The following is a 24,874-nucleotide window of genomic DNA, read 5'->3' as shown; positions in this document are numbered from 1 at the left end:
GAAAGTGGTAAGGATGCTTTCTCTAAAAGTTGTATTGTTCCATTGTTCATTTGCCTAGTGAACAAGCCAGCCAAATGTTAATTAGCATTACCCCTTGGCTTTTAAGTAGAGCAAGTCTTTAGTATGTACCTATTTAACTTACAGACTTGTCTCCTCTTTCTTAGTGCATAAACAGCGACTGCTTTTTTCCTGTCTCCTATGGTTGACTTTTATGTATTTCTTCTGGAAACTAGGAGATCCATTTCCCATTCTCAGCCCCAAACATGGTGAGTGTGTATGTGGTGGAGAGGGGGAATGGGTTGTTTATAATTTTCTGATACTGAAAAAAATAATTTTTAAAAACTTCTGATTGTGAGAAATATAGCAAATTATGTTTGAAAATTTTATGGTTTTTAATCAAATTGTGCCTTCACCCTAGGTGTTACATGCTGATTTCTAGAACAGACTTCTTTCATTTGAGAACAGGAGTTTTTGACCTTAGGTTAGTGTTTAAACTTCAGGAGAGTAAGGAGTAGATAAAGGTGTCCTTAACTTAAATCTCCTGATACTATATGCAGATTATGGAAATATATTTGTATGTGTGTTTGGAGGTGGGGTGTCTATAAGCTTTTATCAGATTCCCAAATGAGTCTGTGACCCAGAATATCAATGGCCACTGCTAAAGTGATGCTAAAGATTATCTTCAGGGAGAATATGTATTTGAGGAAGGAACAGTGACATAAAACGCTCACAATTAATAAAAATAGAAAAGCTTTCAAGAAACAGTATCTCTCCTCACATTTTAAATACAAGAATAGGTCATGAACAGAGTCCAAATTTCTGTGCTAAAAGCCATAAACAAAAATCTCTTGGCTAACAAATTCTTGTAGAACTACATCAGAAATACATATACAAACCCATCTAAAATAAATTGGAGAGCTCACCTGCAGCTCTCATACTGGAGCTTTTTAGAGATTATATATATATATAAAACTTTTCTGCTCTACCAGGATTCTTATAGCAGAAAACAGTCTAAGTAGTTTAAAGCAGAAAATGATATATTACTGAGTTTTAGGGAGTTTATAGAATTTCTAGGAAAGTGGAGACATGAAGCTTAAATGCTACATAGTGAAGAGAAACATCCTAGGAATACCACAGTACTAAACTAGAAAAAATCCCACTGAGGTTATCACCTGCCACTCAGGACCTGTGACATCAGGGGCCAGAAGAACCTAGGCCCCAGCTGCTCCAGCCCCCAAGTGCTGTTATTAGTCCTACACTATTTACTAATGCATTTGGTCTCATGCGGGCATGTGAATTTGATGCAGCACTGGTAACATTCAGACTCTTACCTTCAGAGAAACCTAGGAAAGAACTTTTGCTTTCTGCCAGATTCTATAGTATAAGAAAACATGCTAGAAAGGGGTTGGAATAGTGTTAAATGAACCAGCATCTAGAATCTGCCTTATCTCTCAGGCATCTTTCCATGTCTACTCATTTCCTGTGTCAGGGATTTGGGAGAGAGGTTATGAGACTCTCCTGCAGGAGGAACAGAAGAAATGTGTAAATTTTAAAAGCATATGCAACATCATAAACAACTGTATATTTTATAAACTATTTTGAAATTTCAAATAACATTTTTAAAAGACCAAAAAGTTAAGAAACATTAGCCCACCAAAAACATTCAAACTCAACATGGCATACAAGACCCTCCACAGCCTGACTTGCTCTGTGTGTCTGTCCTCCAGGCCTCCCAAATTACTTGAAGTTTCTGGAGCTGTTCTATCAGCCTGGATAATCCCTTACCCCTTGTCTACCTGGAAAGTGCCTGTTTATTCTTTCAATAGTCAACTCTTGTCAATTCCTCTAAGAAGATTTTCTTGGCCATCATAAGGGAATATTAATTGCTCCCATCTCAATGTACTTGTATCTCCTATAAAATTTATAATTACTTGTTTTCTTTTCTGACTTGCTCATTCACCTATGAGTTCTCTGATGTCAGAAACTACATCTTATTTATCTTTGTACCTCTAGTGCCTAGCGTGGAACCTAGCAATAAGTTTTTATTACCCGTTTATTGAATCAGTGAATGAAAAAAATTTTAAGTCTTGCCAAGGAAGTAGATGAGTTCAGGAAAGTAACTAACACTCTAGATAGGAATTTAGGATTTGACAATATGGTCAGCGTGCCCATTTCAGTGTTGGGAAAGATTTGGAGAAGAGAGGCCCTGATAATATAGCTCTCATATAAACTATATCAAATAAACCCACAGAGAGAGAGATTTGCTTGTGATGTTAGAAATGAGGGACAAGAGTTATAAAAGGCCCCCAGGGCTGCTTATGATAACAGAAGGTCACATTCAGTCCACAGATGTGACTGAAGCCACTCTTCAGCGTTTATCCTGTGAGCAGTCAGCCCATATGACCAGGGCAGCCAGACCTTGCCCAAGGAGAAAGAAGGCTGTCCTATCTATCGGACTTGAACCTCTCCCCTTCTCTCAGTTCTATGGGAATATCCTAAAGGACACACTGAGAGGAAGAGCTAGGGAAATCGTTTCTGTTTCGGTCTTACCTTTGTGCTCCAGTAAATAGGTATTTTGATTTTATGTCCAAATGTTCAGGTGTCTAAGTTATTTGACCCTTAAGAGAAGTAAGATAGAAGAAAAGTTTTGAGAGTGGCTGAGAAACAGCCAGACTTACACTTTGTAGATAGTATCTACAAAGTTCTTTAAACCAGGGAACGTATTCAATAAAGGGACGCCACCTTAAGCAGGATAAAAGTAAAGGAGACATTTTTCTGGGTTTTTATATTTAATAACCTGTATTAATCTCTTGGATATTTTCTATGTTACTGGGTGATAATTATATACCCGTAGTCAACAAATATTTGTTAAACACTTCCCACGTGCCAGGCTGTCAGGAAAACAGGTCAGTAAGGCACGATTCTTTCCTGTAAAGAGGTGCCAGCTCGGGAGGGAAAGTAGAATCAGCGGGATTTGGATGAGGGCTCACTCATTCGCTTGACACCCACAGCTGTTCACTGAGCACCTGGCATACAGGAAGCGCTGGGGATACAGCAGGAACAAAACCAACTTGCCCTCTGCCTTCCTGAAAGTATAACCTGGCAGGGGCACTAAACAGTAAACAAGTAAATATGTAAACAAGTAGTTGCTGGTTGTGACCACTGTCATCAGGGAGCAAGCACGCAGCTCTGAGAGAGGAAAATGAAGACGAGGGCATCATTAATCGAGTGGCGAGTCAGCCTTTCTGCATTAAACTGAGATTTAAGGGACAAGGCCAAAGGTGGACCCAGCGAGAAGGCACAAGAGGCATCATGTAAAGCTTCAAGGTCAAGAAGACTCGGCGTATTCCAGGGAGAATAAGAGAGTGGAGAGTAGTGGTATGGATTTTTAATTTTGGTGACTAGATAGTTGATGATGTCATTTTCTAAGGTAGGCCACGCAGAAGAAGGAAGTTCATTTGAGCTTGGGATATGTTGAATTTGAGTTACCGATGCACATCCAAGTGATGTTCAGTAGGCAACCGGATACAAAGTCAGGAGCTTCAGAGAGAGAGATGGATTCATCAGCCCTCATGGAGCTAACTCCTGGAATCGAAAAAATTAGACTAGGCATCATCAGCTAAATGCCGTTAGGTGAAGCTGGGGAAACGGGGGAGATCACCCAAGGAAGATGTGGAGACTGAAATGAAAGAGAGGATTCTGGCCCATGCAGAGCAAAAGACTGAAAAAAAAAAGCAACTGGAAAAGTAAAAGGGAAAACTGAGGGAAATGGTAATATGAAAGCCAAGAAAGGAAAATAATTTTAATAGGAACAATTCCTTATCTTAAAAGATCAAATAAAACAAGGATTGGAAAGTGTCATTGAATTTGCAGCCAGAAGAAAACTCATGACCGTATGATAGGAATGGGTAAGAGCCCAGGCCCTGGAGCCAGACTGCTTGGGTTTGAATCCTCACCTTCCACAGTTGCCCTGTGGCCTCGACTGAGTTACTAACCTCTTCATGCCTCCATTTCCTCACTGTAAAGTGAAGTTTTTAATATCTACCTCATAGGGTTGTTAGGAGGAGTAAATGAAGTAATGCAGTAGAAAGCTTAGAACAGTGCCTGGTACGTAGCAGGTGGGTCATGACGTCATGAATGTTACTGTTGTGTTGCCAGTACTGTTATTAGTGAAAGCAGATTCCTTCAGTGTGGAAGATTGGGACGAAAGCTGAATTGCAGCCAGTTGAGTAATGAATGCAGGTGAGGAAGAGGTGACAGGGAGTGTAAACTTCTCTCAAGAAGCTTGGCTGTTAAGGGGAAAATAGAGAGGATTGGTAACTAGAGGTAAACTCAAGGCCAAGGGCAGACTTTTTTGTTTAATATGTCTTTATTGATTTCAGAGAGAGGAAGGGAGAGGGAGAGAGAGAGAGAAACATCAATGAGGAGAGTCACTGATTGGTTGCTTCCTGCACGCCCCCCACTGTGCCCTGACCCATCATTGAACTTCGATTTCTGGATCATGGGTCATTGCTCAACCACTGAGCCACACCAGCTGGGCTAAGGGCAGACTTTTTCTTAGGAAAAAGACTTGAAACTGAAGGGATAGAACTAGGAAAAATTGGAGATACCAGAGAGAGGACAAGCAGTGGAAGAAGATTCTGGAGGAGTCGGAAAGGGAATAAAATCAGAAGCACAAGTAGAGCAGTCTTAACTTTGAACACCGTTTTGTTCCAGGGGGACAAGTGGGGAGGATGCTGCAGATGTAAATATTAGAGTAGGGTGGAGGTAGTCATGCCTAACAACTTATTTCTTACATAATAAGGGCGTTAGCTATGGCGAACAGGATTGGAAAAATGGATTAGAGAGTGTCTGCTGAGGGGAGTGGGAGCAGATGGCCGACCAAGGGCAAGAAAAAGATTCCTCAGTAGTGTTGGGAGCTCTGTTAAGACTGGAGGCCATAAGTCTTTAATGGTACCAATATCATATGCTTTCTAGCAACTTTAGGCAGCTCAGGTGTGGGCACAGGGAGGGCAGAGTGTTAGATTGACCGGGTCGGGAGTTTGCATGACCAGCGCCTCAGGAGAACGGTAGAGGGTGAGCGCCCTGGAGAGAAGCTGAAGCAGGCCAGCCTGGAGTCCAGGCTCGGCGCAGAAGGAAGTGGAAGGTGGCGGAGAGCAAAGAAACCGAGGCCGGAGTCCCATGGAGCTCTGGAGCGGCCTGGTGGAAATAAGAGGCCAGGGGACCCAAACACTGGAATTTGTGGGTTCAGAGCTGAGGGAATTTCCGAATGGCCTCTCAGACAGATGGCCATAGAAGTAAATGGCTGAAGTGGGTTGTATCCTAGAAACAGAAAGTGAAAAACAAAACTATTTTTCCTGTGACACCAAATGTTCCGAGTTACTCGTCAGCATTGCTTTCTCTCATCCCACACACATCAACAGCAGCATTTGCTTTAACCACTGAGCTGATTTCCAGCATCTCGAATAGGGAAATGATTGATAATTAGAATACCATCGATAATCTAAAATTCATGTCTTTGCCTTTGAATTACTTATTCATCCTTAAATTCAGCCCATTTTTAGATGCATTATGCATTTATTGGTGGCAAAAGTGAATGACAGATAAGCTAAAGAGCTTATGACCTACAGGGGAATGTACATATCGAAGGAGATCGCTTTTTTATTTTTTGTTTCTTGTGTTTTTTTCATTTGCCAAAACTGAAAGTACTTTAGTTTGTTAGACTTCATACCGCCTTGAGTAAACAGTCAATAGTGTTACTTACAATTATTGTTGCTATTATTTTATTATTACCATCACCCAATAATAGTGATGATTCTGGAAGCATATGAGATAGGTAGACTTTTATATATTTATTGTAGATGATCTACATAGTAACAAAACCTGGCCTCTGTAAGTGAGTTCTGTGTAACGGCTGCTATTTTCAGTGATGTTTCCTTTCGCACTGCAGATGAGGCCACTTCATCTCCATTACCTGCTTTAATGTGCTTGGATGTTTTTAGGGATCTTGTCCATAGAACAGCTCATCAGCCGGGTAGGTGTGATTGGTGTGACTCTCATGGCTCTTCTTTCTGGATTCGGCGCTGTCAACTGCCCCTACACCTACATGTCCTACTTCCTCAGGTAATGAGAACTTGGTCCCTTTTTTCCCCCTTTACTGCCTTTTTATTATTTTCCTCCATCCTTATGGACATTGACCTAGGGATCTTTCTGAATAAGTCTTATTACTTACATTGCTTGCTCTTATTTGTCCTACATGTATTTATTTTAATGGCAATTTCAATTTGACCCTCTCCACCCCCTACTCACCCCACCCCTTTTCTTTTCTTTTTTTTTTTTTAATATATCTTTATTGATTTCAGAGAGAGGAAAGGAGAGGGAGAGAGAGAGATAGAAACATCAATGATGAGAGTCATTGAGGGAATTGAACCCTGATCGCCTGGATCCTAGGTCGACGCTCAACCGCTGAGCCACTCCCGGCCGGGCCCACCCCTTTTTAAAGGCACATTTCTAGTGGGCAGTTGTGTGAGCTAATCCCAACAAATGAGTTCCTCCCAAAAGTAAAAGGCAATGCGGAGTCAAAAGTGTGCTTACACGTGCACATGAATGTTGCTAGATGAAAGCTAAGAAAGACTGTAAGAGAACTACTTACCTTGCATTGCCCTGAGACCCCAGAAGTATTAACTAAAAAAATGACAACAAAAGCACTTTTGCTCATTTTAATGTTTTCTAGAAAAAGACAGGTTCTTGTGTTGCTGGGTAACAATTGAGGAGTGTGTGTTTCTCCAGCTGCCTTGGATTATGCCCAAGGATGGGACCCCAAAACAGTGCTAACAGTTTGTGCTCATTATAGGAATGTGACTGACGTAGATATTCTAGCCCTGGAACGGCGGCTGCTCCAAACCATGGATATGATCATAAGCAAAAAGAAAAGGTAAGATAGCAACGCATTAAAAAACTTGTACTGTTAGAATTTCTCAGCAAGAAAGTTTGACTGAATTGGTGCTAACGGGGAATTTCATCTGACTCATTTTCACTCTAAGTCAAGTTGTCATCAAAGACTTACTGTCTAGTCCTGTGTGAAAAAATTTTTCAAATATAATCCTGACTTTAGATAAATTCTCTTGAGATGAATTGTTAGAATAACGTATTTGAAGGTGTTCTACATTGGATGTTTAAAAGTCTATACTCCTGAATTTTTACAAACTTTTTCATGCCTGACTTCCACCTTTTCAACTTCCTTTCTCTAACCACTTTAAAAAATTCTTCAGGTCTTCAGCTTTTGTTGTTGTTTTTACTATTTTAAAAGTATATTTGAAATGTATGTTTTCAAAGTGGCATTTCTAGAAACTGTACCACAATGGGTAAGAGGATGAGCTCTAAACTCAGGCTGTCTGAATTTGAATCCTTGGCCTACAGCTCAGAGTGATCTTAAACCAGCTACTTTATCTCCTTATGTCTTGGTTTCCTCATCTGTAAAATAGAAATAATAATAATGAACTGACATGTAGAGGTCTTAGAACAATGAGTTATACACAGCCAAGGAAAACTATTAAATGTATTAATAATCTCTGCATAATAATCATTTGGTTTTAATGTTTTACCTTCATTTATTCATTCATATATTCATTCACTTAATAATCATAGAAAGCCTAGTTTATTCCAAGCACTGTACTAAATGCTGAATAGAACATAGAAATACAAACATGAACAGGATAATCAGTTTCTGCCTTCATGAAGCTTATCAGTCTCCTGTCTTTATTAAAGTTATTATTGCCCATATAAAAATGGTGACATAGAGGTTTTAAGTTGCATGTGTGTTTTTGTGTTTCATGCTTCTTCCTTCAACACTTTTTATAGTAAGAGCCATGGTCAAATCAAAGAAGCCTTAATATAAGAAATAGCAGTAGACATTAGAATGATAAAGAGGCCCAGATTCACCAACTAATTATTTGTCTCCATTTCTATACACTTTGCTAGAATATTGAAAGTAGATACACATATGTATACATTTATTTACTTAAATGTTTCATTTATGTTTATTCTATACAGTTTATTTTACATGAATGAGTATGAACGCAGATTTTAAAAACATAACAATAAAAGCAACAGTATTCAATATTGGAAGACACTTATATAGAAACAATCCTATTTTGATTCCTAAGAACATTCTCCCTTCTACTATATTTCTCTTATTCATACCGAGAAATGAATATAAATTCATTACTCGTGTCAAGTTTGGATGTGCACGTTTCAGCCACCTTATCACTAGTCATGGTTCGTAATTGATTCTGATGTTCCCCTATAGACCTTGTCTTGTCTCATCGGGATCTGTGATGGTTTGTGGTCCTGCAAGTGGTCTTATTAATTCATCTGAGTGGTTCTCAGGTGAATCGGCCTCCCAACTTGACCGAGTTACCACAGTTATTTACCGGGGAGACCAGAAAACTACTGTTTTCTGTAGCATATTTAAACCATAGTAAACATTTTCAGTCTTTTCACTTGAAGATTTTTCAGCATCTTCACTCGGAGACGACCAGTAAACCTCAGCCAAGTGCGTATGTTTTTCCAGATTGTGGGTTTTTTAAAGGCATTCAGCTAATAATTCTTGTTCTGGACCTACCCCTTATAAAGAGACGATAGTCCTGGTCAGCGTAGCTCAGTGGTTAGAGATTCGGCCTGCAGACCAAAGGGTCACAGGTTCGATTCTCTGTCAAGGGCATGTACCTGGGTTGCAGGTTCATTCTCCAGCCCCAGTTGGGGCACATGCAGGAGGCAAGCAATTGATGTGTCTGTCTCACATTGATGTTTCTCTCTCCCCCTCCCTCCCTTCCACTCTCTAAAGCAATCTATTGAAAAATACCCTTCAGTGAGGATTAACAACAGCAACAGAAAGAGACAGTAGTGGTGATGACCATGGTGGTGGTGATAGTGAAGAACAGTTCACGACACCGTCAGCTGCTGCTATAGCACCTCACTGCTTTTCATTCCTTTTTACTGCATCTCAGGAAGTTTGTCGTACTTTCTTTTTTAAACATATTAATATGTTTAATATTAATTATTTAATATTAATATTAAACATATTTTTATATGCAGCTTATCTAAGAAGAGGAAATTGGTTCAGAGGCAAAAGATAAAGTTGAAAGTGAAAGTGAATTGTTTAAAACAAGCCCATGCTTGTCTGTGTGCAGCCAACACACTTCCAGTGACTGTACCTCTCTGCCTGTTATGGGGCCACAATTCAGCGTCAGTCACCTCTGCACAGTCCACCAGTTCCACTCCACAGCCCGCCCGTTTGCTGTGCTGTAAACACTGACACTAAGGAACCCAGAAATGGGCTCTGCGCGCCCTCTTCCCCCGCCTCCCCATTACCAGTGCGGTGAGCTGACCTGAACTTTAAAATGAGTGGGATAGAACTTCTGTTTATGTACTTGTCCTAGCTTCCCCGACATGAAGACAGAAAAATGGTTCTGAGTCTTGTCAAGTCCAAGTCTCCCTAGGTCTGAGCCTCTCGGTTATTCACGACACCTCCAGCAGTGCCGATGACGGTGAAAGTGTTGTAATTATGGAGAAGGCAGGAGGAGCCGATTGGAGCCATGTTCCCTTCCCTCATTACCAGGCAGAGGTCATTTTGAGGAGGAAATAGTCAGCATGGCCAACACACCTAATTTTCTTTATTGTTAATACCATTTTTGCCAATAGCTTAAAAAGTTTAGCCCCCAGAAATACCATTTGCATAAATGCCAACGCTGCTGCTTCCTCCTCCTCAGCACTTCTGTCTCTTGTCACCCAAAAATATCCATCTGAGTTAAATTTTTCTTTAGTCCTACTACTCTGTTTTTATTAAATTCATACTGGTTTATTTTAGGCCCGCAGGCTTTGGCCCATTATACCCTTCAAGTAACCATTTATGCACAAATGACCTTACTTTTCCTCACAAAGACCCTGTTAATACCCGTGAGGTGGACTGGACCGTGCCAGCAGCTACCACTGAGGCAGTGGGTTCTCCATAGACAGAGCACAAGAGGAAGGCGTAGTGTGCTTCCTGGTAGCTCATTCAGTAGTGGGAGGAGATTGGAGTCAGAGGAGGAGGCTGAGGCTGTAGAAGAGTCCGGGTTTGTGTGATCTGGCTGGGTTCTCTTTTTTGTCTGCTTTTTTGAGTGCCTACTCTGTACCTCGTCTTTTAGCTAGATGTGTTAGCTATTATTTTATTTTGTCCTTAAATGATAACAGCAATAATTATTAATATGTGTAGAGCACTTTGTAGTTGACAACATGAATTCGTATATATTATTTCACTGATCTTCACAACTATCCAGAGATGAGGAAATGAAAACTCTTAAGAAATGAAAACAGCTTCCGAGTGCCAGAGCCAATCCTCAAATTTATTACCTACTCCAAATTCCACGATCTTCACCTGGGCCACGTTGCGTTGTGGAGAGTCTAGTTTCCCTTCCATTGTAAAATGTGGAAAAGGGACTCTGGAGTTTGCACCCTTCCCTGAACCTCAGCAGGTAAAAGAGTCAGTTATGAGACTAGAAAGTGGCTGAGAATGACTATGAGGGTTATGCTTCCTTGCTGAGGTTTGTTTTGTTTTTTGGTTGGTAGGTTTGGTTGGTTATTTGGGGTTTTTGTTTGATTTTCATTTCAGGATGGCAATGACACGGAGAACTATGTTCCAGAAGGGGGAGGTGCATAACAAACCGTCAGGATTCTGGGGAATGATAAAGAGTGTGACCACTTCAGCACCAGGAAGCGAAAGTATCCTTTATCCCTATGCTTGATTCTTTCCCAGTTACATTTGATATTCAATATTATACTGGTTTCAGGTATGCAGCATAGTGATTAGACATTTATGTGTATAACTTACGATGTGATCCTCCTGATAAGTCTAGTACCCAGCTGGCACCATTCATTCTTTTTCTCAACTCTGGACCAAGGGCCAGAGAAGAAAGTAGTGTTGGGATCGCCTCTTCTCAGGTAGCTGACTGCATCCAGAGTCCAGCTGGCCAGAGCTAGGCCTAGGAAACACAGTGTGTACACGGTCACCTTTCCAACACCCATAGACGATCATACCATCATAGAACCATTGTCTTTGAGCTGAAGGGATCCTAACAAGTGAGTCTTTCCTTTACAGATGAGAAAATAGACCCAGAGGAAGTTAAGTCACATAGTGGTTTGTGGCAAAGATAGAACCAGAACTATGGTCTCCCTTCCTTAGTTCTTTCTGCTACACTACTGCGTTTTCCAGCTCTGAAAAACAACTACGAAACACAGTGGCCCCCTAACATGGATGGTTTGTATAGGAGATAGTAAGGGCCCATTTCTAAAGCAATCAGTTTTCCTAAACAATTTGTAAGCAGCTCTGTATCTCCAGGGACTTTTTGGTCTGAAAATCAAGGAGATTGTGTTAATGGGTTATTCTTGGCCCAGCTGGTTACAGTGTTAAACTAATTCCCAAACTGAGTAACCAAACCTGTTTGTGGCTATCAGACTATTAGGTTAAAACTTCAGAGACGCAGGGCCGAAACAGCAAAATCCTTCTTCCCTGGCCTGGGGAAGTACAGGTTCCCTTTTGCTTCAATTGGAGGCAAAGGATGTAATCTGTTCTTGTTATAAATTATGACATATCTTTCTGGAGTCAAATGCAGGTAAGAATTGGACCGAAGACGGGTAGGATGACCAAAGGAGAGGGGGAAAAAAGGATTACTTTAAATTCAATTATTTTAAAGCCAATGCCTCTGTTTTAGAAGGGGCTGTCTTTACTATTTTTATTACTGAAAAATCCATAAAAGCAAAAGTTTAGGGATAAGCTATCTTAGCGACAGTAAGTCAAGTCAACAAAAGTATCAGGATTCTTTAACTTCTCAGCCCATTTCCTAACTGGAGAGAAGGCAGCACGACCTCACTGAGGCTGCAGGGGGCATAGGGTACCAGAAAGAGCGGCCTTGGGGAAGACAGGTCTGACTTTGCATCCGCGCCCACTAGCCATGTGACTCAGCAAGGTATTTGACTCTGAGCTTGACTCTCATCTGCAAAATGGATACAAACACCTATCTCAGGGGATTGCTGTGAGAGTAATAGAAGATAATGTCTCTAAAAAAGGTAATGTCTATAAATCCTAGCCTGTATGATAATTTAGTAAATATGTGTTCCTTTTTCTAATATTGTATTCAGATAGTTTAGGAGAGACTATGCTATGTTACAGGTGTTTTTCTTACTATGTAACCATTTAAGGTTCCCACCCCACCCCCGCCTTCTCCAAGCTAAGGGCACCGCCCTTAGTCTGTTCAAACCATCCTGGCCAGGACCTGGAATCCCAGCAGAGCCCAGTTCCATGGGGAGGGAGAGCAGCTCAGAACAGAGACATTCCAGGAGCAGGCCCAGGGCAGACCCAGCCTCTGGGAGACGGAGCCCGCCCGTCAAACTGCCTGGTGCTCAGTGAGGTTGCCAGGGCCCGGCGGGGATGGCACCCCATTGGATTGCGCCAGGGCCTTCCAGGAATCCCAGACCCAGAAACCGAGCCCCAAATCCGCGTCGGAGGAAACGTCAGCGGGCTTCACAAATAGCAGGTCCAGAGTTTGGGGGTTTTCTTTCTTTCTCTTTTTTCTTTCATAGCTCTCATATCTCTCTCCTTTTATTCTATACTCTCTTTTCTCTTTCTTTTTTCTGTTTTTAAATTTTATTTTTCCTATTTTATTTTTTTCTCTTTTCCCTTTTTTTCTATTCTATATTTTAATTATTCATTATTCTTTTTAAAATTATTATTTCATTTATTTTTTCCCTTTTTTATTCTTATTCTAGTTCTTTTATTTTCTTTCATATTCTCTGTTTTGGTTCCTTATTTTTTCTCCTCTAATTCTTTTGCTCCCTGGTTTTTTAGTATTTTTTTTCATTTTCTTTGTTAGTCTTTCTTGATGTTTTTGTTGTGTGTTTTTTTTGTGTTGTTTTTAATTTGGTCTTTTTTTCCTGTTTTGTTCTGTCAGCACCTGTATAATAGCTGGCATGATGTGGTTGGCACAGTCAGCAAGCCTGACAGCTCAGCCCACCCTAGAATGGGACAAAAGCAAAGACCCAAATACAACAGAAAGGCCCACATAACCCACACAAGGGACACTCCTAGAGCACTTACCTCAGAAGATCAAGGAGACTACACCACTGTGTCCCACAAGGAGGCCATGTCACCAAGACTACGAGGCATAGCCACCTTATCCAATACAAACAAATAGCAAAAAAAATGGGGAAACAAAACACAGGCCCCAAATGAAAGAACAGGAGGAATCTCCAGAAACAGAGATAAATGAAATGGAGGCAAGCAATTTACCAGAAACAGAGGATAAAGTAATGGTTTTTAGAATGCTCAACAGCACAAAAAGGGACATAGAAACCATGAAAAACAACCAGGTGGAAACAAAGAATGACACAGTGAAAATAAAGAATAAACTGGAAGCCCTGGCCAGTGTTACTCAGTTGATGGGGCATTGTCCCATACACCAAAAGGTTGCTGGTTCGATTCCCAGTCAGGGCATATGCCCAGCTTGCAGGCTCGATCCCTGGAGGGGGCGTGCAGGGGGCAGCCTTTGCTCTCACATTGATGTTTCTCTTTCTCCCTCTCTGTTCTCTCTCTCTAAAAGTCAATAAAAGTATTTTTTTAAATAAAGGATACACTGGAAGTAATTAACAGTAGGTTAGAAGAAGCAGAGGACTGAATTAGCAAATTAGAAGGCAAGGCTGAAAAATCATTCAATCAGTAGCACAAAGAAAAAATACTTTAAAAGCATGACAGTTTAAAGGAACTTTGGGACAACATGGAATGTAACAACATCCACATCATAGGGGTATCAGAGGGAGAAGTTTGAAGAAATAATGACAGAAAACTTCCCTAACCTGGTGAAGAAAAAGTCACACAGGTTCAGGAAACACAGAGAGTCCCAATCAATATGAACCCAAAGAGAACCACACCATGACACGTCATAATTAAAATGGCAAACGTTAGGAGAATGCCATGTGAAGATACAAAGACACAAAGAAGACCATGTAAAGAGGTAGGCAGAGATTGGAGTTATGTTGCCACAAGCCAAGGAATCCCTTGAGCTATCAAAGCTGAGAGAAGCAAGGAGACATCATCTCTTAGAGACTTCAGTGGGACATAGCCCACCCAACACCTTGATTTTGGACTCGTGGCCTCCAGAAATCTAACAGGAGCTGAGGAGAAAAGAGCTGAGCCCTCTCTGACTCTGCCAGCCCTCTGGTAACAAAAGGGGAAAAGTTTCATTAGATATGGCAGTGATTTCTTGCATAGGTCATGAAAAGCACAGGCAACAAGATAAAAAATAGATAAATTAGACTTCATCAAATTAAAAAACTTTTGTGCATCAAAGGATACTACTAACACAATGAAAAGGAAACCTATGGAATGAGAGAAAACATTTACTAATTATATATTTGATAAGGGATTACCATCCAGAATATATAAAGAATTTCTTCAACTCAACTAACAAAAACAACAACAAACCTCACCAAAAATTGAGCAAAGGACTTGAATTGACATTTCTCCAAAGAAGACATACAAATGCCCAATAAGCACCTGAAAAGATGCTCAACATAACTATACATTAGGGAAATGCAAATCAAAATCGTAATGACCTACCACTTCATACCTATTAAAATGGATATATAAGACCAGAAACTAACAAGTATTGTTAAGGATGTGGAGAAATTACAGCCTTTATGGATTGCTGGTGGGAATGTTAAATGGTGCAGCCACTATGGGAAACGAAATGGCAGTTCTTCAAAAAATTAAACATAGAGCCCTGGCTGGTATGGTTCTGTTGGTTGAGCATTGTCCCATGCACCAATCGGGACACATACCCGGGTTTTGGGCTCAATCCCCAGTAGGGGATGTACAGGAGGCAGCTGGCCGGAGTTTCTCTCTCCCTCTCGCTTTCTTTCTAAAACCAATAAAAACATTTTAAAAAATAAATAAAATGGCAAACGTTAAAGACAAAGAGAGAATCTTAAGGGCAGCACAAGAGAGACAATCAGTTACCTAAAAGAAGCTCCCATAAACCTGTCAGTTGATTTCTCATCAGAAACACTACAGGCCAGAAGGGAATGGCATGAAGTATTCAAAGCAAGGATCTGAAACCAAGACTACACTATCCAGCAAAACTATCATTCAAAATTGAAGGTGAAATAAAGAGCTTCCCAGACAAAAAACAGATAAAGGAGTTCACTACCACCAAACCAACATTATGAGAAATGTTAAAGGGACTGCTATACAAAGAAGAAATAGAGAGAGGAACGTAGGCATAAAAAATAAAAATGGCAATAAATAAGTACCTATCAATAGTATCCTTAAATATAAATGGATTAAATGATCCAATCAAAAGATATAGTGTAGCTGAATGGATAAGAAAACATGACCTATATATATGCTGTCTACATGAGACCCACCTCAACAAAATACACAGGGTGAAAGTGAAGGAATGGAAAAAAATTTTCCATGCATATAAAAATGAAAAAATAAGTGGGAGTAGCAGTACTTATATCTTGACAAAATAGATTTCAAAACAAAGGCCCTAACAAGAGACAAAGAAGATCACTACATAATACTAAAGGGATTGATCCAACAATAGGATATAACCTTGGTAAACATATATGCACCCAATATTGGAGCACCTAAATAGATTTTTTAAACTCTTGGAGGACTTTAAGGGAGATATCAACAGCAATATAGTCATAGTAGGGGACTTTAACACACCACTGACCTCACTGGATAGATCTTCCAAACAAAAAAATCAGTAAGGAAACAGCAACCTTAAACAGCACACTAGATCAGATGGATTTAATTGACGTTTACAGAGCATTTCATCCCAAAACTGCAGAATATACATTCTTCTCAAGTGCACATGTAATATTCTCAAAGATAGACAACATGTTAGGACATAAAATAAGTTTCTACAAGTTCAAGAAGATTGAAATTATGTCAGGCATCTCAGATCACAATGGCATGAAACTAGAAATCAACAACAATAAAAAAACTCAAAAACACATGGAAGCTAAATAGCATGTTATTAAACAGTGAATGGGTTACCAATGAGGTCAAAGAAGAAGTCAGAAACCTGGAAATATATGAAAATGAACACACAAAAACAAAATTTGAGACACAGCCAAAGCAGTCCTGAGAGGTTCATAGCATTACAGGCCTACCTTAGAAACAAGAAAAGGTCAAGCTACAACTAAAAGAATTAGAGAACAAGAAAAGCCCAGAGTAAGTAGAAGGAAGGAAATAATAAAGATCAGAGTGGAAATAAATGACATAGAGACTGAAAAACAATACTAAAGATCAATGAAACCAAGAGCTGGTTCTTTGAAAAGATAAACAAGATTGATGAACCTTTAGCCAGACTCATCAAAAGTCTCTCACATTGATGTTTCTCTCTCTCTCTGTCAGTCTCTCCCCACCCCCTCTCTGAAAAGCAATGGAAGAATATCCTCAGGTGAGGATTAAAAAAAAACTACAATGAGCTATCACCTCACACCTGCCAGAATGGCTGCTATCAGTATATCAACAAACGACAAGTGCTGGCGAGGGTGTGGAGAAAAGGGACCCTAGTACACTGCTGGTGGGAATGCAGACTGGGGCAGCCACTATGGAAAACAGTATGGAGGTTCCTCAAAAATTAAAAATGGTACTGCCATTTGACCCAGTGATCTCACTGCTAGGAATATATCTTAAGAATCCCAAAACACCAATGAGAAAGAATATATGCACCCCTATGTTTACTGCAGCAGTATTTTCAATAGCTAAGATCTGGAAACAACCCAAGTGCCCATCAGTAAATGAGTTGGTAAAAAAAAAACTGGTACATTTACACAATGGAATACTATGCAGCTGTTAAAAAAGAAGGAACTCTTACCCTTTGAGACAGCATAGATGGGCCTGGAGATTATTATGCTAAACGGTATAAGCCAGTCAGAGAAAGACAAATATCACATGATCTCACATATATGTGGAATCTAATGAACAAACTGACAAAATAGGTCCAAAGGCATGGATGCATGGAACAGACTGACAGATCTCAGAGGGGAGGGGAGTGGGGAAGAGATTAACCAAAGGACTTATATGCACATGTGCATAGTCCATGGACAGGGACAATAGTGTGGTGAAGACCTAGGGTGGAGCTGAGGCTGGGTGGAGGGGACCAAAGGGGTGGAGAAATGGGGTGCATCTCTAATACTGATGAAGCAGGAAATTGAAAATATAGGCAGTTCCTAGGATCCACAATATAGGGGAAACCAGAAACACATGCTTTCTTCATTTCTATTTCTTGAAACCTCTATGTGATTTAAACCTTGATGCCCATTTTGTGCCAGATCTTACTCTTATTCAGCAGGAAGTGGATGCTTTGGAAGAACTAAGTCGACAGCTTTTTCTGGAAACAGCTGATCTACATGCTACCAAGGTACGGAGCAAGAAAACTAAAGTGTGCTTTTTGTCCATATGATTGAAGAGAAAACAAAACTAAATAGCTTGTTAGTGTCCTCTATTGCCAAGCAGTGCAAGAGACACCGCATAGCTTCAATATTAGCCATGAAGCATTAGAAGTCTGCGCTCCTCATGCCATTGCTCCTACCACTAGCAAAATCCTTAATGGAATAGTCTCAATAATAGAAATTAGTGGGACAGTCAAAAGAGGCTTTTCAACATCTAGGACGGTGGCACACGCCACTTCCTGCTGACCCAGGACAAGATGGTAGCTCCTTTGATTGCTTTTGATTCCCTTACAAGTTAGTAATGTAAAAGCAGTAAGACACTTCTACCATGATCTAGCCCTATTTTAAAGGATCCAGATCAAGAAGTGACCTAACTACAAGAAGTAACCTTTCTGTTTATACCTAAAATGCAATATAATTTAAATATTGCAAAATCTGTTAGTTAAGGTGGTTCCAATTGTTTTAATCCTTTTTGAGGATCACTTCACAGGAGTCGCCTATAGGGGCGAGTTAACCGAAGCTTTGGGGAGACCTGAGCCTGACTTCCCTCCTCACTAGCTACATGGCCTTGGGCAATTAGTTAACCTCTAAGCTTCAGCTGTGAAGGTTAAAGAGACATGCATGTACGGTCTTTACCTCACTTTCTGGCTTAAAGTAGTATTCGGTAAATGTTGCCCACTACTACTGCTGTTTTAATATTAGCATTACCATGTGTGGTTTTCTGACTTAGCCTGAACAAGTAAATCATTTTTGTTAAATATAAATTTACATGTTGCTGAGACTAACCGTGTTTTGTGTTTCTTTTCCCTCAGGAGAGAATAGAATATTCCAAAACTTTCAAGGGGAAATATTTTAATTTTCTTGGTTACTTTTTCTCTATTTACTGTGTTTGGAAAATTTTCATGGTAAGTGTATTATTTTTAACTATCAGAGTTTAGGTAACTTTCCCTGGTAATGGCAGAAGGAGAAAGGGAAAGTGGGTTTGACTGAGGCACTGAACTAAATTCCAACCTAATTTTCAATTCAATTGAGTCAACAGAAAATACGATCTTTCACATATTTGAGCCTCTCTCTTTCCCTTCTCCTTAGGTCACCTAGAGAAGGGAGGTTGCCTTTTTCTTGTGTCAGAAATCATTAATAAGGTCTTAGATTATGATATATGAAGCAAATATAAAAGTTTCTTATTTTACACTCCACTTTCCATATTATCCCTGAGAATGTGACTATGAATTCAACTCCTACCTTCAGCTCAGAACAGAAACCGCCTGTCCCTTTTAATAAGGTGCATATACCTAAAAATTAAGTCAAGAGTAAGTTCTGAAATGGATTTCTATAGATAAATTCAGCCTGTGTGTTTGTAGATCTGATTCTTTTGTGTCTCTCCTGTAATGTTTATTCTCTGTGGGCATTTTATGTACGTCATTTGTCTTTGCCTGTGATTCATCTGCAGGTATTAGTGGGTTCCAGTGTGATTATAGGAAAGGCTGGTTTGACTTCCTAGTTTGGTTACCTTTCTGCTGGAACTGTGTTTGCACAGAGGAGCTTTGTCAGCTTGTTAGTTAATTTTGATCAGTGTAAATGAATGGAGGATTCTAGATTTAATGGATCTAATGTTATATATCTTTTTAACATTTAATACAACCCTATATTTTATACATTTATTTTACACAAAAATGTTATAATAATTTGATGTCAATACCTATTCACATGACATTTTTAAATCTTGATTCATGCTGTGGGAAAGAATGAATGACGACAGTGTGTCCAGTTAGCTACGTTCCCGAAAGCTTTCCCTGAGATACAGCCTTGGAGGGGAGCATATCACATTTTCTTTCAATTACAGTCGATGTTCAATATTATAGTAGTTTCAGATGTAAAACATAGTGGTTACACATTTATATAATTTATGAAGCAATCTCCCGATAAGTCTAGAACCCATCTGATACCATACATAGTTATTACAATATTATTGACTATGTTTCCTATGATGTACTTTACATCCCCATAACTATTTTGTAACTGCCAATTTGTACTTAATCCCTTCACCTTTTTGACTCATCCCCATCCTCCCATCCCCCCTCCCAATTGGGAACATATTTTTTAACAGTTTTATTGAGGTATAATTGACATTCATAAGTACACATATTTAAAGTGTACAATTTGGTAAATTTTGACAAATGTGTAACTATGCAACAACCATCACCAAGATCAAGATAGAAAACATACCCACCCGTCACTTCCAAAAGTTTCTTGTGCCCCTTTGTAATGCCTCTCTCCTGTATCCCCAGTCTCCAGGCAGCCACTGATCTGCTGTCATTATACATTAGTTTGTATTTCCTAGAACTTTATATAAATGGAATCTTACAGTATGTACCCTTTTTTCTGGCTGGCTTCTTTTACTCAGCATAATTACTTTAAGTTTCATCCATGTTATTGTGTGTATTGATAGCTTGTTCCTTTTTATTGCTGAGTTAGTATTCCATGGTATGGGTATACCACAGTTTATCTCCTTTCCAGCTGATGGAGATGTTTGTCTCCAGTTTGGGGGTATTACAAATAAAGCTGCTGTGAGCATTTGTGTACAAGTCTGTATATGGACATATGCTCTCTTTTATCTTGGGAGAAGATATGTAGGTATGGACTGGCTGGGTCATATGGCAGATGTATGTTTAGCTTTGAAGAAATGGCCAAACTTTTCCGAAGAGGTTGTACCATTTACATTCCCACCTGCAGCATATGAGAGTTTCAGTTACCTCACATCCTCATCAACACTTCATATGGTCAGTCCTTTTAACTTTGGACATTCTAATTGGGTATGAGATGGTATTTGATTTAATTTACATTTCCCTAATGTCTAATGATGTTGAACAACTTTTCATGTGCTTATTTTCCACCTTTTTATCCTCTTAGGTGACATATCTATTCAAATTTTTGCCAGTTTTAAAATAATGCTTGTTTTCTTTTAATTGGATTTATATTCTGGAAATTCATTATCAAATATGTGATTTTAAAATATTTTCTCCCTATCGGTGGCTTGGCTTTTCTTTCTCTTAACAGTATCTTTCAAAAACCAGAAGTTCTTGATTTGATGAAGCACAATGTATCTCTTATTTTTTTCTATTATGAGTTATACTTTTGGTGTTGTATCTAAGAAATATTTGCCTAACCCAAGGTCACAAAGATTTTTTTCACTTTTTTTTCTAGAAGTTTTATAGTTTTAGTTTTTATATTTAGGTGTATGATCCACCTTGACTTAATTTTCTAATATGATGCTGGAGTATGGCTCCAAGTTCATTTTCTGCATATAGATATCCAGTTTTTCTAGCACTATTTGTTGAAAAGATTATCCTTTCTTTATTGAATTGACTTTGTAATTTTGTCAATAACTAATTGAGCATATATGTGTGGGCCTGTTTCTGTGCTCTCTAGTCTTTATTGCTATCTATATTTGCTTTATATTCAGTACCACACTGTCTTGACCACTGTAGCTTTATAATACATCTTGAAATCAGATAGTGTCAGTTCTCTAACTTTGTCCTCTTTTCAAACATACTTGGCTAGTCTATGTCCTTTGCATTTCCATGTGAATTTTAGAATCAGATTATTAATGCCTACAGAAACACCTCCTGGAATTTGTATTAGAATGTCAATGAATCTTCAGGTCAATTTGAAGAGATGTGACATCTCAGCAATATTGAATCTTCCAGTCCATGAACGTGGTATAACTTCTCAGTTATTTAGATCTTCTTTAGTTTCTCTCAGCAGTGTTTTATACGTTTTAGTATACAGGTCTTTCACATCTTTCATTTGATTTATCTCATAAGTATTTAATTTTTTTAAAAATACATCTTTATTGATTTCAGAGAGAAGAAGGGAAAGGGAGAGAGAGAGTTGAAATATCAATGATGAGAGAGTCATCCTTGATTGGGTGCCCCCTGCACACCCTCGACTGGGGATCGAGCCCGCAACCCGGGCATGTGCCCTGACCAGGAATCGAACTGCGATCTCCTGGATCCTAGGTCAGTGCTCAACCACTGAGCCACTCCCGGCTGGGCAGTATTTAATATTTTTGATGCTATCATAAATGGGATTGTTTTTATAATTTCAGTTTCTGAGTATTGCTAGCATATAGATATATAATTGATTCTTGTATTTTGCTTTTATATTCTGCAACCTTGCTAAATCCCTTCCTAGTTCTAAAAGCTTCTAATAGATTTCATAAGATTTTCTACATGGACAGTCAGATCTCTGCAAATAAAGACAGTTTTGCTTCTTCCTTCCAATCTGGAAGCCTTATTTCTTCCCTTCCTTTTTTTTCCTACCTTTCCCTTCCCTCCTGTTCCACCCCATTTCATCCCATCTTTCTTCTTTTCTCCTCTTCCTCCTCTAGCCTTGCTGCACTGACCAATGCCTCCAGTAAAAAGTTAAATAGAGCAGTCGTCCTGCCTTTGTTCCTGATCTTGGGGGTAAAGCATCCAGTCTTATACCATTAAGTATGGTGTGAGCTGTTGGTTTTTCCTAGAAGCCCTTCATCAGGCTGAGGAAGTTTCTTCTATTCATAGTTTGTTGAGTGTTTTAAACATGAAGCATGTTTGATTTTGTCAAGTGCTTTTTCTGCATCTATTGAGATGATCACCTGGTTTTTCTTTTTTAATCTGCTATTATAGTGAATTATATTGATTAAGTTTTGAATATTAAATTGACCTTGCATTCCTTCAGAAAACCTTACTTGGCCATAGTGTATTATCCTTGGATTTAATATGCTAAGGTTTTGTTAAGAATTTTTTGCATCTGTTTATGAGGAATATTGGAGTATAGTTTTTTTTTCTTACAATGTCTTTCTTGGTTTTGATGTCAGAGTAATGCTAACTTTAGTGAATAAGATGAGAAGTATTCCTTCCTCTTCCAATTAGTGGAAGAGTTTGTGTGGAATTGTTATTATTCTTTCTTTAATGTTTGGTAGAATTCATCAGTGCAGCCATCTGAGCCTAGAGTTTTCTTTGCCAGAAGCTTTTTTAACTACAGGTTTAATTTTTTTAATAGACGTAAGGGGTTTCTAGGTTATCTGTTTCTTCTTGAGTAAGCTTTTGCAGTTGATGTCTTTCAAGGAATTGGTCCATTTTTATTGAAGTTGTGAAACTTATTGGGATATGATTTCTCATAATATTCCCTTATCCTTTTACTATCTATAAAATCTGTTGTGATAGCACCCCTCTCATTCTCTTTTTAGCAGCTTTATTGAAATATAATTCACTTACAATACAATTCACCCATTTTAGTGGTTTTTAATATATTCAGAGGTGTGCAACCATCAACAGAGTCCATTTTTATCACTCCAAAAAGCAATCCCATACCCATTAGCAGTCTTTCCCTTTTTCTCCCTCAGCCCTAGTCAGGCACTAATCTACTTTCTGTCTGTATATTTCCCTATTTTGGACACTTCATATGCTTGGAATTACACGTACAATACAATGTGGTTTTTTATGATTGTCTTAACTTAGCATAATGTTTTCAAGCTTCATTGTGTGGTAACTTCTGTCAACACTTCGTTCCTTTCTATGGCTGAATAATATTCATTCCATTATATGGCTATACCACATTTTTAATTACTCATTCATCAGTTGATGGACATTTGGGTTGTTTCCACTTTTTGGCTATTATAAATAGTGCTGTTGTGAGCATTCATGTATAAGTTTTTATGTACACATATGTTTTCATTTCTCTTAGGTATATACCTGTAAGAGTAGAATTTTTGGGTCATACACTAACTGTATGTTTAGCCTTTTGATAAACTGCGAAACTACCAGGCTGTTTTTCAAAGCAGCCGCACCGTCTACATTCCCACAGCACGTGTAACAGTGGCAGTTTCTCCACATCCTTGCCAACACTTATTACCTATCTTTTTTATTATAGTCATTCCAGGGGATGTAAAGTGATTCCCCTCTCATTCTTAATATTGATCATTTGTATCTCTTCTCTTTTTTTCCTGATCAGTCTAGATAAAGGTTTATCAGTTTTATTGAACTTTTCAAAGAACCAGCTTTTGGGTTAATTGATTTTCTCTAGTTTTTCTGCTTTCTGTTTTATTGATTTCTGCTCCAATCTTTATTATTTCTGTTCTAGTACTTAATTGGGGTCTCCTTTTTTTAATTTCTTAACGTAGAAACTCACGTCATTGATTCAAAGCCTTTTTTAATATAGGTTGTTTCAATGCTATAAATTTCTTGCTAGGCACTATTTTAGTTGCATCTCACAAAATTCAACTTTTTTTGATGTGTTGTATTTGTATTTTCATTCAATTCAGAAAGTTTCTAATTTACTTTTTGATTTTTTATTTGACTCATGGGTTATTTAGAAATATGTGGGGGATCTCTGAATATCATTCTGTAATTGATTTCTAATTTAATTTCATGTGATCTGAGAACATACTTTGTATGATTTTAATTTTTTTTAATTTATTGAGACTTGTTTTCTGGCCCATAATATGGTCAACCATGGTTAATAGCTTCATGCACTTGAGTCTCTTGTTGGCTGTAATGTTTTATAAATGTCAATTAGTTCAAGTTGGTTGATAGTATTGTTAAAGTTTTCTATACCCTTACTGACTTTTTACTACTTTTCTTATCAATTATGGAGAGATGTTGAAGTTTCCAACTATTGTTGTGGATTTGTTTATTTCTTTTTATAGTTCTATCAGTTTTTGCTTCATGTATTTTAAAGCTCTGTTATTAGGTACATACACATTTTAGGGTCATTATGTACCCTGTGTTGAAATCATCCTTTTGTCATTATGAAATGACCCTTTTAATCCTTGGCAATAGTTTTTGCTATGAAATCTACTTTGCTGATATTAATATAGATATTCCAGCTTTCTTTTGATTAGTATTGGCATAATATATATTTTTCTATATTTTCCCTTTTAACCTATTTGTATCTTTATATTTAAAGTGGATTTCCTTATAATCAACATATAGCTTGGTCTTGCTTTTTTATCCAATCTGACCATCTCTGCCATTTAATTGGCATGTTTAGAGCAGCAGTCAGCTATCTGCAGCCCACAGGTGAAATCCTACTTTGGTAAATAAAGTGTTATTGGAACACAGCCAAGCCCATTCTTCTACATATTGTCTGTGGCTACTATCATCCTGCAGGGACAGCATTTGCCAACCCCTGGTTTTGACCATATACATTTAATGTGATTATTGATATTGTTGGCTTTAAAACAACCATAATGCTATATACTTTTTATGTATCTCAACTGTTTACTTCCCTTTTTCCTTTTTTTCTGCCTTCTTTTGGATTAATTGGGTATTTCTCATAATTCCATTTGATCTTTGTTGGCTTGTTAGCTCTAACTCTCTTTTTGTTATTTTAG

The 24,874-nt window shown here is 38.6% G+C and overlaps 1 protein-coding gene across 4 annotated transcripts in view; it reads left to right on the top strand.

Moving 5' to 3' along the window:
- The window catches only part of GPHRA (golgi pH regulator A), a 63,461-nt gene that overhangs the window by 22,609 nt on the left and 15,978 nt on the right, over positions 1–24,874 (top strand). For all 4 annotated transcript variants that reach the window (XM_087827791.1, XM_016202388.2, XM_087827789.1 and 1 more), the window contains 6 exons: positions 165–266; positions 6,003–6,123; positions 6,854–6,934; positions 10,652–10,761; positions 17,380–17,468; positions 18,312–18,404. In XM_087827791.1, coding sequence (XP_087683917.1) covers positions 165–266; positions 6,003–6,123; positions 6,854–6,934; positions 10,652–10,761; positions 17,380–17,468; positions 18,312–18,404 — 596 coding nt within the window. The remainder of the gene's footprint in view (positions 1–164; positions 267–6,002; positions 6,124–6,853; positions 6,935–10,651; positions 10,762–17,379; positions 17,469–18,311; positions 18,405–24,874) is intronic.

This window comes from Miniopterus natalensis, chromosome 19 (genome assembly GCF_054644295.1).
Source record: "Miniopterus natalensis isolate mMinNat1 chromosome 19, mMinNat1.hap1, whole genome shotgun sequence".
NCBI lineage: Eukaryota > Metazoa > Chordata > Mammalia > Chiroptera > Miniopteridae > Miniopterus > Miniopterus natalensis.
The sequence above is the reverse complement of the archived record's forward strand: the minus strand, read 5'-3'. Positions and strand labels throughout refer to the sequence as shown.